The sequence below is a fragment of the Macaca thibetana genome, chromosome 6, assembly GCF_024542745.1.
Source record: "Macaca thibetana thibetana isolate TM-01 chromosome 6, ASM2454274v1, whole genome shotgun sequence".
Taxonomy (NCBI): domain Eukaryota; kingdom Metazoa; phylum Chordata; class Mammalia; order Primates; family Cercopithecidae; genus Macaca; species Macaca thibetana.
Window position 1 is genome coordinate 115,204,447 of NC_065583.1, and position 16,529 is coordinate 115,220,975.

The 16,529-nt window shown below is 38.3% G+C and overlaps 1 protein-coding gene and 1 non-coding gene across 2 annotated transcripts in view; both read right to left on the reverse strand.

Annotated features, from left to right (window-relative positions):
* The window catches only part of RGS7BP (regulator of G protein signaling 7 binding protein), a 109,383-nt gene that overhangs the window by 33,419 nt on the left and 59,435 nt on the right, over positions 1 to 16,529 (reverse strand). Inside the window, exon 3 of the mRNA XM_050793787.1 lies at positions 2,607 to 2,737. Coding sequence (XP_050649744.1) covers positions 2,607 to 2,737 — 131 coding nt within the window. The remainder of the gene's footprint in view (positions 1 to 2,606; positions 2,738 to 16,529) is intronic.
* Positions 4,797 to 4,899, reverse strand: LOC126957715 (U6 spliceosomal RNA). The gene has a single exon (XR_007726894.1). It is a non-coding gene; the product is annotated as a U6 spliceosomal RNA (small nuclear RNA).

Consider the following 16,529-nt stretch of genomic DNA (forward strand, 5'->3'; position numbering starts at 1 on the left):
CTCAATGTGTTTCAGAATCACCTGGAGTGCCCTCAGAGACTTGAATTCAGTAGGTCCTTGGATAGGATCCAGGCATCTGCATGTTTATCCAGCATCCTGGTTAATTTTGAAGCAGGTTTTCTAAGGATTACACTTTAACTAATAATGATTTTAGAAGATAGAAATCCAAGTGGACACTTAATCCTACATGGGGGAGAAATCAAAGATACTATCAGGCATTTTCTTTTTATGAGTTGTACATGGAAGTTTAGGCACTAGAGCAGGCGGCAGCAGTTTATTTGATTATTTTTTAAAAATAGGCAGAGAAAGAAGCAGAGCAGAAACTGACAGTGTAGACAGGAGGCAGTGAAGACCGAAGGAGCTGCTCAGTTAAGAGGTGATTGCATTTCATTTGCACGAAATGACCAAATGCAACAAGAAAGCTGTCTGGATGGGGAAATCCCCTTTACTTATAAACAGAGAGCTAGCAGAGAGGAGTTGTTGTTGCCTTTTCAAAAATCAGTTGTGAAAAGACAAAAAGTAGGAGTGGATGGCAGAAGGAGACCAGGTGGCAAATCGAGGAGCTACAGCAGGAGTGGGAGTAGAGATCACCGGGTGTTAAGGATATGCCGTCAGCAAGGAAGATCCCAGTGGCAACAAGGCATGAAATCCTGCAGGTGCAGCCAGTGCAGACCTGGGAATAAAACTACCTATCCCTTGCCTACTCAGTCATTAGAAAGAATGAAAATACTACTCTGTATGTGTGTTTGTGTGTGAATGCATGTACATGTTTGTGTGTGCGTGTGTCAGAGAGAGACAGAGAGAGAAAGACATCAGGCCTATGACATCAGTTTGGATGTCATGAGTGTGTCTGAGTATTCAATTTCCTGATCAGGCATTAGGAGTATCAAGGAGCTAATCTCTCATATATTAATAACAGAAGTAAAGATGGAAACCCTTGCAAAATCAGCCTTCAGAAGGCAAAAGGAGAAAGACATAATATTCACATATTGGGAAAAATGTTCTCCTGCCTCTGGAGCAATGTAGTAGGATCTTGTTTTTAGTTCACCTGTGTGCATATGTATATGTGTACACAAGATTATTATTATTTTTTTTGAGTGTCGCTCTGTCGCCTAGGGTGGAGTGCAGTGGTGGGATCTCGGCTCACTGCAAGCTCCGCCTCCCGGGTTCACGCTATTCTCCTGCCTCAGCCTCCCGAGTAGCTGGGATTACAGGCACCCGCCACCACACCTGGCTAATTTTGTTTTTGTAGTTTTAGTAGAGACAGAGTTTCACCATGTTAACCAGGATGGTCTTGATCTCCTGAACTCGTGATCCGCCTGCCTCGGCCTCCCAAAGTGCTGGGATCACAGGCGTGAGCCACTGCGCTCGGTCAAGATTTGGTTTTTACAAGTATTTCATCATGTCCTTTAGTTTCCTCCAAATTGCAATGCTTATTTGACTTCAAATCTTTCCTTTAATTGCTTGCTTCTTCATATGAAATATCTTTCTGTTTCCTTCCCTAACTGAACCCTAACTTCAGAACCCTAAGATTTTCCCTGAGTATTTCTAAGTTCTCTGGCCTTTTCTATCTCTGAATTTAAATCATAGGCAAGGATTACCTTCTATGCACAGCCCACCCTCTACCATTCTCTTGAGCTCAAGCACAAAAACACTGTATTCTAGAAGTTCCCAATAAATTATTGTTCAATGAATTAATGAAGAAAATACAGATTGAATCTTCTGGTGATGGATACTTTTGACTTCCTCTGTGGCATCCTTCCCATTCCACTGTCTCCCATCACAGAATATCCACTGGTTGGGTGGGGCTGACTCCACCCCCTAGCTCCAGGAATGGGCCTTGATTGCCTTAATCAGTCAGTGGATTCCTCCCCACTGTCTACAGTGATTGGTTTAGGCATAAACCTGGTCCAAGCAGAATGAAGCTCAGAACTTTTTCTCTGTAGTTGGGAGAAGTTCGCTCTCTTAGTGGACAGTGCCAGATGTGATGACTGCAACTGTTGCAGTTTGCTAATGTGAGGGAAGCCAGCTTGAGGGTAAAGCCAACACCCAGAAGGCAGAGCATCATTCAGAATGGGAGCTGGAAGTCTGATGAAATCATGCTGAAGCCATGACTAACCTCTGGAGGGTACAGTCCTTATTTCCTTTATGGTTTAAGCCAGAAAATGAGGTTATCTATTACTAACCTCCCTGTTATTTATGGAGTTCCCTCTATTTTTAAATCTTTGGGACACTATGTAATTTGTCTTCTTGCAACTTAATTCATTTAGGAAAATAGCAGTCTTGGATAGCATTTACTCCCCTAGTAAAATCAGTACATACCTTGCTGTTTATGCTGAATCTAACAAAAGTCATGTTCACAACAGCTAAAATAATAAATTTGAGAACTGTTGCTGCCCTAATTTCTGTTCAGAACAATCCGTGTTAGTATACACTTAATAGTACTGATATAGACTTCTTACCTATTTATATAGCAAGCATTTCCTGAACATTTAAATTCATTCTAATTGCATATAGATAGGCATATGGTATATATGGACACTTTGCCAAAGATTAGCTTTTGTTCAACATTCCTCAGTGTTTCCGGCAAGATTAAACGTAGATACCTTTTCGATGAAACTGAAGAGACCCCAGCAGACATATGGATTTTAGCATCTCTGTGGTATACATTTCTAAACAGCACTGCAGCTGGATGTAAAGCCGACAGATTTCTGGATGGATCTCACCATCTTCCGGGCTGCAACAGAATGAAAGAGAAAAGCTGTGAACATTCTCAAGATTTCACTCATCAGCCATTTGTCTCAGCTCCGAGAGGGAAAAATGCTCAATAAAGATTCCTTAAAGCCTTGATTCTAAAATATAGGACTTCCTGCTTTGAAACCAATGACCAATGTGACAGTTCTTATGTAAGTCTCTTTCTGACTAACAGTTCTTAATTTTTTCCCCCTTCAGCAGCAGAGTTCTGCCGGGAGCTTAAAATCATAAATGCTTTACATAATTGAAAATATCAGACATCTTCAATTGAGCTGTTGGAACAAATTTCCAAAATATATTTAAACCATAAGAATCTCCTAGCCTGCAAGAAGAGATTAAAAACCCTTGTTTTTAGAGAAACTGACAAGAGCAATTCAATTACCAGTTGTAAGACAGCTCTTTAATATTAGGGCCCTCGTATAATATGATTAGAGAGCAATTTACAAATTATTTTTATCAAGGTTTTTTGTCTCAGTCTAAAGGTTCTTCCTTTATTGTTTGCTATTGCTAATTTACGAGAGACCAAATGTTTTTAACGAAAAAATTAAAATGTCATGAAAAAAGTAATAAAATTCTACTAATTATGCTTAACAATCTAAAGCTAAATAAATGCTGAACTTATGCTCTAAAGTTTATTCTAAAGTCCTTGTGTCTTCCTCTATTAAATATGATAAAACATATATAAATGATAAAACATGGAGCAATCACTTTTGTTTTTAAGGGGAGAAAAACTAGTTGATAAAACAATACTCTATTTTGTATGCGACTAAAATAGCATGTGTTGAATAAAACAAATCAAATAAAAGGGATACAGTTTAGAGATAGATTAGAAATAAAAGAAAGCCTAAATGAGTTAACTTTACTTCCATCCCTATTAATTTAAAATGCAATGAAATCTGATTTTTAAATATAGCATTTGGATTTGATTTCTTTGTAATGTGGGTCAGTGGCAAAATATCAGGAGGTAATTATCAGATAAAAATAACGACTTCAAGTTCTGGAATCACAGTAAAGAGAATTTGTATGTACACAGCGCTTTACAATGATAGTTAGTTTTCATTTTCAATACTTATTTAGTCGATGAGCAAGAGTTGATCTAACCATATGGCTTATGTAACACAAGGAAATGCAAAATTCTTAGCCTCAGCATCAGTGATGCCTGCACATGTTTTTACTGTGTCAGACAGAATAAAGTACCTCAGAAGAGCTTACATGCAAAATTTGGCTTTATCTGAAAATTAAAAGATGTTATTTTCTCATTGGTGTCTCGTGGGTGCCACCCTAGGCCAACATAGGAAGCAAGTGTATCTCTGGGGAAAATATCGGGTTTTTTTTCAGAGCATCCTCCCATAGGTGCCTTCCACTCTCAAGCTGTCCTCCGATTCTCCCATCTCACCCCACTCAGACATACCCAGACATACACACACACACCCAGACACACATACACACCCCCCTCTGATTATTTCATATCATCTTCAGCCTTCACAGTCTCTGACTGTGTCCTATTCCCTCATGGACCTGCTAGATTCTGAACAGATAATGGGCATTAATTGTTCATGTAATAAAAATTGATCCTTGTATGTTATCTACTGATACATTTACTTTTCAGAGCAAAATCTGAAGATAATATCTTAATCTAAAAGGAGGGTAAAGGGAAAATATTTTAAGGCAGACAGTTCTTTTCTATGCTGGTTCATCATCCCAACATCAGCTGCCTATTTTCACCTACATATAACATTGGCCCTGGTGGCTCATAGGCAGATATTTTTAAAAATTTTGTTTTTAATGGACACATAATAATTGTATATACTATGGTATAGAGTGTGATGTTTTGATACATGTATATTTTGTATAATGATTAAATCAGAGTAGTTGGCAGATCTGTTACCTCAAATATTTATCATTTCTTTGTGGTGAGAACATTCAGAATACTCTCTTCTAGCTATTTCGAAATATAAAATACATTATGGTTAACTATAGTCATGCTACTTACTGTGCAATAGAACACCAGAACTTATTCCTTTTATCTAACTGTAACTTTGAACAATATAAAATGCTTCACAAATTTGCATGTCATCCTTGCTTAGGAGCCATGCTAATCTTTTCCGTATATTTCAATTTTAGTATATGTGATGCTGAACCCTCATATGCAGATTAAAAAAAAAAAAACTTTAAAACCTTTTAAAAATCTGTTGTATGTATTGTACACTTTGTGAGTGGGACAATTAGCCAGTACAGTAGCATCCGGGCCATGGAACATTCGTATTTTCAGAAGTACAAAATATGTGCCTAGTGGGGCTTAGCTCCAAAAATATGCAAACTTCATATATGGATGACATTTTATGTAATTTAAACAAATGACTACCATATTAACATGTTTTAAGAACCAGTATATTTAGTATTATTTTACAGCTAGAAAAAGAGAGGTCAAGCAATGCATTAGGTGCTTCTGAGAAAAGGCACGTCAAAACAGATTAAAATGCCTAATTCAAAACATTTCTTTGGGTGCCATCTCCCAAATGCCTCTGTAACCCACAGAGATTCTCAAACTTGTTACAAGAAGAACTGAATAGGTGCCACCAGAAATTCAATCTGCCTAACAAAAATTAATTGATGCTAAGGTTGCATCATAAATTTTCTGGTTAACAAAGTCACATATACACTCATATGTTGCCCTTTAATGTCTTGGGAAATTGAAATATAGAGAAAGAAAGGAACTATTTAAAGAAAAGTGGAAAAGTTAAGGTATCTTTTATGTTAGAGTTTCATGATGCCTAGACTAAGTTACTTTAACTTCAGGGCTTGTACAATTTATTTCTCCCTCTTTAGAGCTTTAAGATTTATTACCGTTAGTGATTACTGAAAATTCATTGAAATGCAAGTTGTCAAATGAGTTATAATATGTCTGATGTTATAAGCAGTGAACTGAAATACATTTTTGGGAAACATTAAGAGCATTTGCGTTATTTTCATAACAAATGAGTAAGAGCTGAAACACGGAGAATGAAAGAAGAGCTAAGAAAACAGCAATTTAAAAGCTTGAAACTTCCTAGGGATAGATTACAAGACCTAAGGAAACATTTACATTAAAATGAAATTGGACCTGTGTAATTCCTATGGGAACTGGAAGTAACAACTTAGAGGTAACTTTACCACATGTTATTTATGTTTAGTCTAACACGATTCACTCTAATTAATCAGAGTTTAGGTCTATGAGAGTCACCCCTGAGGGTGATTCTTTTAATTCAGTCAAATATGTTTTATGAGTTAGTGACTAGATTGTGATTATTTATTTTTTCTATTGAGTGTAAGTCAAGAGCTTAACCATATTGATTAATTTCAAAGCCTTAGTATTGATAGAAAAAAACTCTAAGAATTAACTTCAAAATTTCAGTGCTTTAGAGCTCAAGCTGAATCCAAAAACATTTAAAATAATGACCAAATTATAAATCTGCTCTCAACTAACTCCTTGCAGATCAGGATTTAATGACCAAATCATATAGCTTAGGAAACCTGAACTGCTGTAGGAGGAGGAGGACACAAATACAGATTTTGACTAAGTTGCCTCTTGACAATGGAAACTCTCTCTATTGTGAATATTCTTATTTTGTAGTTCAAAAAGTAATCTGACAAAGGCTTGATAGAATGGCTAACTGTAAAAAGACTCATAATGCCCAATGTTGGTGATGATGTGGAGCAACAGAAATGCTCATACATTGTTCATGGGAATTAAGTGATCTACAACTCCTTTCTAAAAAGTTCTGGAAGTTTGTTATAAAGCTAAACATACACCCTCCTATGACCTGGATTCCATTTCTAGGTATTTGGCCAAGAGAAATAAAAACATTCACAAATAGAGTTCTACAGTAATATTCATGGTATTTTATTTAGATTAACCCCAAACTGGAAACAGTCCAGGTGTCTGTCAAGAGAAAAATGGTTAAAGAAATTAGTACACTTCTACAATAGAATAATACTCAACAATGAAAAGAAGCTAACTCCTGATCCTCAAAACAACATAGATAAATCACAAAAGCCTTATCTTGAATGAGAAAATCCTTACACAAAAGAATAAATACTGTATGATTTCATTCATATGAGGCTCTATAACAGCTAAAACTGATGGTAAATATTAGAACAGAGGTGGGGAATTGACTGAGAAGGGGCATAAGTGAACTTTCTGGGGTAAGGGTGATATCCTGTGTCTAGATGGAGGTTTAGTTACACGGGTGTATACATTTGGCAAAATGTATTGAATGGTACACTTAAGATTTGCATTTGATTACATGCAAATTTTACTTAAAAAAACAAAAGCAAATATTGAACTAAGTTAATGCTATATATGCTGAATTGTTTATGAGTAAAGTTTACTGATATCTGCAGGTTCAGAAAAATGAAATGGATTGCTGGTTGGACAGAGGGATAAACAGACAGGTAGATACGTAATAAAGCAAGCATTGTAAAATGTTAATTGTAGAATCTAGGGAGTGGGTATTTATTTGATGACTGAGGATTTACATTTACCTAAATAATTACATGGGATAAATTAATCAAAACCACTGGGAGGCTTCATAATTGGTAGGGTCAAGTTTAGGAGTTAACACACTGGGGATTTTAGTTATGAAATGTTTTGGCCCTGTATCTGTCTGCTCTTTTGCTGAGATTGCCAGACTTTGGAGGCCTGTGTAGCTGCTAATAGCTTTTTTAAAAAAATAGCAAAATGTTTGTTATTTTAATGGTCTGTCCCTAATGTAATGATTTATGTATTTAGTTGAAGGGAGTAAGACATAATGAAAGGAAAATTGAATCCTGGAGTCAGAAAACTTAGATTTAAATATAGGTTTGCCCCTTAGAATTGCGATCTTAGGAAAACTACTTTAACTTCTCTGAGACTGAGTTTCCTCAGCTGTAAAATTGGAATAACACCTATATGAAGTATCTCAAGGTTGCTGCAAGGATCAAATGAAATCATGTGTGGGAAAACAAGTATAAAAGGGAAAGGATGGTAAGAAGTTGGCTGCAATTCCTTTTAGCGCATCAAACTTGTGTTTAGTTAGCCTTCTGCTTGAACATAGTCTTTACTTATAAAAATTATCTGCTATTGTATAAAAGTCTTTATTTGCTTTACAGTTCCCTAATATGGACTTTGCTTAAAAAATATGCCATTAAGCTGAGGAAAAAAAAGTGTGACCTCACTGACAATCACTCAGCATTTTACAGAATTTAGTGATGACAGAAAAACACTCAGGGTTTGTCAGCTAGCAGAAATGGAAACAGAACTCCCGTCACAACAAATATATCTAAGTTTTTCTTTTTGGAATCAATTCTGTTGTTGGCTATTATGCCAAGTGGCAAGGAAAGACCAAGGAAGCCAAAACAGGATGAGGGAAGGGGATGGTATCATTTGCTTTCTTTTTTAGAGCAAATAGGAAGAAAAGGGATTAAATGACTTCTCCAAAGAGAGTGAACTCCAGGATCTCTCTTCAAATATCCCCACTGGTTCCTCTCAAATGAATTCCATTTACAAGGATACACCCTAATTCAGCGCCAACTTCAGTGACAGCTTCAGAGCTTAGTCTTCATATGGCTTCAGTGAGGGAGCTTCCTCAAGGTGGTCCCATATATCTATGTAATCATTGGATAGTTGGGGGCAGGGAAGATACAAATGTGTGTGTAAACCCAGTTATTAATTTTGGTTTCAAATTCTTAAAGGTAATTACAGACTCTCATAGATACAGAACAGGTGCCAGATCTCTACTGAACAACTACACTATTTCATACCAAAATAAGTACTACAATTAAAAAAAAAAAAGAAGCCCAGTTAATTAGAAGAATAGAAATAAGACATTTTTCAAGGCATTTACACATATTATAGTTGAGTCTTGTCTCCATTTTTCTCATAATCTTGCTCTAGTGAGTTTTGATGAAACTTGTGCTTTAGGTGGAAATGTGTGTTGTTTTTTGTTCATACAGAGCCTTAGCAAGTGTGATTCCAGCAGGAGCCTTTGAAGAATAATTGCAGTAATTCCCCTCTCTTCACAGCATGTTGTTTCATGGGAACATATGGCTGGCTCTGTGACTTCCTCACCACTGAACATGAGCTGAGATCAAACTCTGCCCTGAAGCTATTCAGGTTCAGTCAGAAATAAAACTTGACTTTTAACAGGAAAGGGGAACCTGAAGTGCAATGGAATTTTCTTTTGGTAGCTACTTGGGGGACCTATATGTAAAGCAACAGGCCTCAGAGGGGCCAGCACCTTTTACAGTTTCTAGCGATATTCTGGTGACCATCTCCCTGTTGTCCCTTGCTTGCCCTTGGCCAGTACCTTTGCCATTTCCCTATGACCCGGTTGGGAGAGTTGATAAATAATGGGTAGCATTACTAAGCACTTTATTCACTTTTTTTTCATTTAAAAAATAAAAACCATATTTAAACATTTAAACACTAAAAAAAAAAAAAAATCAATAACCATCAGTTCCCTGACCTTCGATGCTTATAATGAAATAAGACTAAAAATATTACGATTAAATTGTAAGTCATCTTTTATTCATCTTAAATGTAACTGTTAATGCAATACTGGGGAAAGTTGGGAATAAGCGGTGACATTTGGGGCAATTCTGAAAGGGTGGTCTAGGCATTTCTCAGGGCATTGGTGGTTGAAAGAGTTAATGGTCGATAACATCATGACTTCGTGTTTTCGTGACAGGAGTATCACTCCTAAAACTCATGCTTATTGGCAAGGAGAAAACTAACAAGTACAAGGCACCATTTCTTAAATCTTTAAAATAAAATGTCTTTATTATTCTGTCTTGGCCTCGTCTTCTACCTTCCTACCCTTTTTGGCTTGAGGGTCTCTTGACCTCTCCATTTTTCCCTTTGATTCTCTTAATGTTGTCCTGTTTACCATAAAGAGGCAAACAGCTCTTTAGTCTTGGTCTTATAAGGTCTTGTGATTCTCAGAGCTAGCAGAGACAGGTCTGCGACTGATAGAGTCCGAGTGCTTAATTCTTCAATCTCTGCTGGGATGAAAATCATTACCGTGGATTACATGGCTAGAACACAGCCCTTTCCCACTGAATATAGCTAGGATTAGTTTATTTTTAAAGGTATTTATTTAAGTGTGTTTTTATGTAAATATATATATTTATAAATATAAAATATAAATATATCTTATAAATATATATTTATGTCTATATATTATTTTATTTTATTATTATTATTTTTAATGTTGCTAAGTGCTTTAATTAATTCAAGACTAACAGCAATTGAAAGTCAGATCCAATTCATGACAGCTATGATGATGCACTGATAACAACACATCCTGCCTGACCATCTCAGGAATTCCAACTTTTTGTTTTCTGTGCAGGGTTGGACATTTGCCATGCTATCCAGTATTGTGTGTAGCAGCTAGACTTCTTTTATTTATTTATTTATTTATTATTATTATACTTTAAGTTGTAGGGTACATGTGCATAACGTGCAGGTTTGTTACATATGTATACTTGTGCCATGTTGGTGTGCTGCACCCATCAACTCGTCATTTACATCAGGTATAACTCCCAATGCAATCCCTCCCCCCTCCCCCCTCCCCATGATAGGCCCCGGTGTGTGATGTTCCCCTTCCTGAGTCCAAGTGATCTCATTGTTCAGTTCCCACCTATGAGTGAGAACATGCGGTGTTTGGTTTTCTGTTCTTGTGATAGTTTTCTAAGAATGATGGTTTCCAGCTGCATCCATGTCCCTACAAAGGACACAAACTCATCCTTTTTGATGGCTGCATAGTATTTCATGGTGTATATGTGCCACATTTTCTTAATCCAATCTGTCACTGATGGACATTTGGGTTGATTCCAAGTCTTTGCTATTGTGAAGAGTGCTGCAATAAATATACGTGTGCATGTGTCTTTATAGCAGCATAATTTATAATCCTTTGGGTATATACCCACTAATGGGATGGCTGGGTCATATGGTACATCTAGTTCTAGATCCTTGAGGAATCGCCATACTGTTTTCCATAATGGTTGAACTAGTTTACAATCCCACCAACAGTGTAAAAGTGTTCCTATTTCTCCACATCCTCTCCAGCACCTGTTGTTTCCTGACTTTTTAATGATTGCCATTCTAACTGGTGTGAGATGGTATCTCATTGTGGTTTTGATTTGCATTTCTCTGATGGCCAGGGATGATGAGCATTTTTTCATGTGTCTGTTGGCTGTATGAATGTCTTCTTTTGAGAAATGTCTGTTCATATCCTTTGCCCACTTTTTGATGGGGTTGTTTGTTTTTTTCTTGTAAATTTGTTTGAGTTCTTTGTAGGTTCTGGATATTAGCCCTTTGTCAGATGAGTAGATTGCAAAAATTTTCTCCCATTCTGTAGGTTGCCTGTTCACTCTGATGGTAGTTTCTTTTGCTGTGCAGAAGCTCTTTAGTTTAATGAGATCCCATTTGTCAATTTTGGCTTTTGCTGTCATTGCTTTTGGTGTTTTAAACATGAAGTCTTTGCCCATGCCTATGTCCTCAATGGTACTACCTAGGTTTTCCTCTAGGATTTTTATGGTATTAGGTCTAACATTTAAGTCTCTAATCCATCTTGAATTAATTTTCGTATAAGGAGTAAGGAAAGGATCCAGTTTCAGCTTTCTACTTATGGCTAGCCAATTTTCCCAGCACCATTTATTAAATAGGGAATCCTTTCCCCATTTCTTGTTTCTCTCAGGTTTGTCAAAGATCAGATGGCTGTAGATGTGTGGTATTATTTCTGAGGACTCTGTTCTGTTCCATTGGTCTATATCTCTGTTTTGGTACCAGTACCATGCTGTTTTGGTTACTGTAGCCTTGTAGTATAGTTTGAAGTCAGGTAGCGTGATGCCTCCAGCTTTGTTCTTTTGACTTAGGATTGTCTTGGAGATGCGGGCTCTTTTTTGGTTCCATATGAACTTTAAAGCAGTTTTTTTTTTCCAATTCTGTGAAGAAACTCATTGGTAGCTTGATGGGGATGGCATTGAATCTATAAATAACCTTGGGCAGTATGGCCATTTTCACGATATTGATTCTTCCTATCCATGAGCATGGTATGTTCTTCCATTTGTTTGTGTCCTCTTTTATTTCACTGAGCAGTGGTTTGTAGTTCTCCTTGAAGAGGTCCTTTACATCCCTTGTAAGTTGGATTCCTAGGTATTTTATTCTCTTTGAAGCAATTGTGAATGGAAGTTCATTCCTGATTTGGCTGTTTGTCTGTTACTGGTGTGTAAGAATGCTTGTGATTTTTGCACATGAATTTTGTATCCTGAGACTTTGCTGAAGTTGCTTATCAGCTTAAGGAGATTTTGGGCTGAGACAATGGGGTTTTCTAAATATACAATCATGTCATCTGCAAACAGGGACAATTTGACTTCTTCTTTTCCTAACTGAATATCCTTGATTTCTTTCTCTTGCCTGATTGCCCTAGCCAGAACTTCCAACACTATGTTGAATAGGAGTGGTGAGAGAGGGCATCCCTGTCTTGTGCCAGTTTTCAAAGGGAATTTTTCCAGTTTTTGCCCATTCAGTATGATATTGGCTGTGGGTTTGTCATAAATAGCTCTTATGATTTTGAGGTACGTTCCATCAATACCGAATTTATTGAGAATTTTTAGCATGAAGGGCTGTTGAATTTTGTCAAAAGCCTTTTCTGCATCTATTGAGATAATCATGTGGTTTTTGTCTTTGGTTCTGTTTATATGCTGGATTATGTTTATTGATTTGCGAATGTTGAACCAGCCTTGCATCCCAGGGATGAAGCCCACTTGATCATGGTGGATAAGCTTTTTGATGTGTTGCTGAATCCGGTTTGCCAGTATTTTATTGAGGATTTTTGCATCGATGTTCATCAGGGATATTGGTCTAAATTTCTCTTTTTTTGTTGTGTCTCTGCCAGGCTTTGGTATCAGGATGATGTTGGCCTCATAAAATGAGTTAGGGAGGATTCCCTCTTTTTCTATTGATTGGAATAGTTTCAGAAAGAATGGTACCAGCTCCTCCTTGTACCTCTGGTAGAATTCAGCTGTGAATCCATCTGGTCCTGGACTTTTTTTGGTTGGTAGGTATTAATTATTGCCTCAATTTCAGAGCCTGTTATTGGTCTATTCAGGGATTCAACTTCTTCCTGGTTTAGTCTTGGAAGAGTGTAAGTGTCCAGGAAATTATCCATTTCTTCTAGATTTTCCAGTTTATTTGCGTAGAGGTGTTTATAGTATTCTCTGATGGTAGTTTGTATTTCTGTGGGGTCGGTGGTGATATCCCCTTTATCATTTTTAATTGCGTCGATTTGATTCTTCTCTCTTTTCTTCTTTATTAGTCTGGCTAGTGGTCTGTCAATTTTGTTGATCTTTTCAAAAAACCAACTCCTGGATTCATTGATTTTTTGGAGGGTTTTTTGTGTCTCTATCTCCTTCAGTTCTGCTCTGATCTTAGTTATTTCTTGCTTTCTGCTAGCTTTCGAATGTGTTTGCTCTTGCTTCTCTAGTTCTTTTAATTGCGATGTTAGAGTGTCAATTTTAGATCTTTCCTGCTTTCTCTTGTGGGCATTTAGTGCTATAAATTGCCCTCTACACACTGCTTTAAATGTGTCCCAGAGATTCTGGTATGTTGTATCTTTGTTCTCATTGGTTTCAAAGAACATCTTTATTTCTGCCTTCATTTCGTTATGTACCCAGTAGTCATTCAGGAGCAGGTTGTTCAGTTTCCATGTAGTTGAGCAGTTTTGATTGAGTTTCTTAGTCCTGAGTTCTAGTTTGATTGCACTGTGGTCTGAGAGACAGTTTGTTATAATTTCTGTTCTTGTACATTTGCTGAGGAGTGCTTTACTTCCAATTACGTGGTTGATTTTGGAGTAAGTACGATGTGGTACTGAGAAGAATGTATATTGTGTTGATTTGGGGTGGAGAGTTCTATAGATGTCTATTAGGTCTGCTTGCTGCAGAGATGAGTTCAATTCCTGGATATCCTTGTTAACTTTCTGTCTCATTGATCTGTCTAATGTTGACAGTGGAGTGTTGAAGTCTCCTATTATTATTGTATGGGAGTCTAAGTCTCTTTGTAAGTCTCTAAGGACTTGCTTTATGAATCTGGGTGCTCCTGTATTGGGTGCATATATATTTAGGATAGTTAGCTCTTCCTGTTGAATTGATCCCTTTACCATTATGTAATGGCCTTCTTTGTCTCTTTTGATCTTTGATGGTTTAAAGTCTGTTTTATCAGAGACTAGTATTGCAACCCCCGCTTTTTTTTGTTCTCCATTTTCTTGGTAAATCTTCCTCCATCCCTTTATTTTGAGCCTATGTATGTCTCTGCATGTGAGATGGGTCTCCTAAATACAGCAGACTGATGGGTCTTGAGTCTTTATCCAGTTTGCCAGTCTGTGTCTTTTAATTGGAGCATTTAGTCCATTTACATTTAAGGTTAATATTCTTATGTGTGAACTTGATCCTGCCATTATGATATCAACTGGTTATTTTGCTCATTAGTTGATGCAGTTTCTTCCTAGCCTCGATGGTCTTTACATTTTGGCATGTTTTTGCAATGGCTGGTACCGGTTGTTCCTTTCCATGATTAGTGCTTCCTTCAGGGTCTCTTGTAAGGCAGGCCTAGTGGTGACAAAATCTCTAAGCATTTGCTTATCTGTAAAGGATTTTATTTCTCCTTCACTTATGAAACTTAGTTTGGCTGGATATGAAATTCTGGGTTTAAAATTCTTTTCTTTAAGAATGTTGAATATTGGCCCCCACTCTCTTCTGGCTTGGAGAGTTTCTGCCGAGACATCTGCTGTTAGTCTGATGGGCTTCCCTTTGTGGGTAACCCGACCTTTCTCTCTGGCTGCCCTTAAGATTTTTTCCTTCATTTCAACTTTGGTGAATCTGGCAATTATGTGTCTTGGAGTTGCTCTTCTCGAGGAGTATCTTTGTGGCATTCTCTGTATTTCCTGGATTTGAATGTTGGCCTGCCCTACTAGGTTGGGGAAGTTCTCCTGGATGATATCCTGAAGAGTGTTTTCCAACTTGGTTCCATTTTCCCCCTCACTTTCAGGCACCCCAATCAGACGTAGATTTGGTCTTTTTACATAATCCCATACTTCTTGCAGGCTTTGTTCATATCTTTTTCTTCTTTTTTCTTTAGATTTCTCTTCTCGCTTCATTTCATTCATTTGATCCTCAATCGCAGATACTCTTTCTTCCAGTTGATCGAGTCGGTTACTGAAGCTTGTGCATTTGTCACGTATTTCTCGTGTCATGGTTTTCATCTCTTTCATTTTGTTTATGACCTTCTCTGCATTAATTACTCTAGCCATCAATTCTTCCACTTTTTTTTCAGATTTTTAGTTTCTTTGCGCTGGGTACGTAATTCCTCCTTTAGCTCTGAGGAATTTGATGGACTGAAGCCTTCTTCTCTCATCTCGTCAAAGTCATTCTCCGTCCAGCTTTGATCCATTGCTGGCGATGAGCTGCGCTCCTTTGCCGGGGGAGATGCGCTCTTATTTTTTGAATTTCCAGCTTTTCTGCCCTGCTTTTTCCCCATCTTTGTGGTTTTATCTGCCTCTGGTCTTTGATGATGGTGATGTACTGATGGGGTTTTGGTGTAGGTGTCCTTCCTGTTTGATAGTTTTCCTTCTAACAGTCAGGACCCTCAGCTGTAGGTCTGTTGGAGATTGCTTGAGGTCCACTCCAGACCCTGTTTGCCTGGGTATCAGCAGCAGAGGCTGCAGAAGATAGAGTATTGCTGAACAGCGGGTGTATCTGTCTGATTCTTACTTTGGAAGCTTCCTCTCAGGGGTGTACTCCACCCTGCGAGGTGTGGGGTGTCAGACTGCCCCTAGTGGGGGATGTCTCCCAGTTAGGCTACTCAGGGGTCAGGGACCCACTTAAGCAGGGAGTCTGTCCCTTCTCAGATCTCAACCTCCGTGTTGGGAGATCCACTGCTCTCTTCAAAGCTGTCAGACAGAGTCGTTTGCGTCTGCAGAGGTTTCTGCTGCGTTTGTTATTGCCCTGTCCCCAGAGGTGGAGTCTACAGAGACAGGCAGGTTTCCTTGAGCTGCTGTGAGCTCCACCCAGTTCGAGCTTCCCAGCAGCTTTGTTTACCTACTTAAGCCTCAGCAATGGCGGGCGCCCCTCCCCCAGCCTCGCTGCTGCCTTGCTGGTAGATCACAGACTGCTGTGCTAGCAATGAGGGAGGCTCCGTGGGTGTGTGATCCTCCCGGCCAGGTGTGGGATATGATCTCCTGGTGTGCCTGTTTGCTTAAAGCGCAGTATTGGGGTGGGAGTTACCCGATTTTCCAGGTGTTGTGTGTCTCAGTTCCCCTGGCTAGGAAAAGGGATTCCCTTCCCCCTTGCGCTTCCCAGGTGAGGCAATGCCTCGCCCTGCTTCAGCTCTCGCTGGTCGGGCTGCAGTAGCTGACCAGCACTGATCGTCCGGCACTCCCCAGTGAGATGAACCCAGTACCTCAGTTGAAAATGCAGAAATCACCGGTCTTCTGTGTCGCTCGCGCTGGGAGTTGGAGACTGGAGCTGTTCCTATTCGGCCATCTTGCTCCGCCCCCCCCCCGTCTATATATTATTTTAAAAGATAGCTACATATACTTGAATTAAAGATACATACAGGTTTCCACATTTTAATCTGAAAAATATTTTTGCATCTAAAATCAAGATTTTCAACCTCTGGTGCTTACTATTTTCACCTGATATCAATGATCTTCAAAGGTCAATTATCATTCAATTATCATGTGTTGTACTGCAAAGAAATC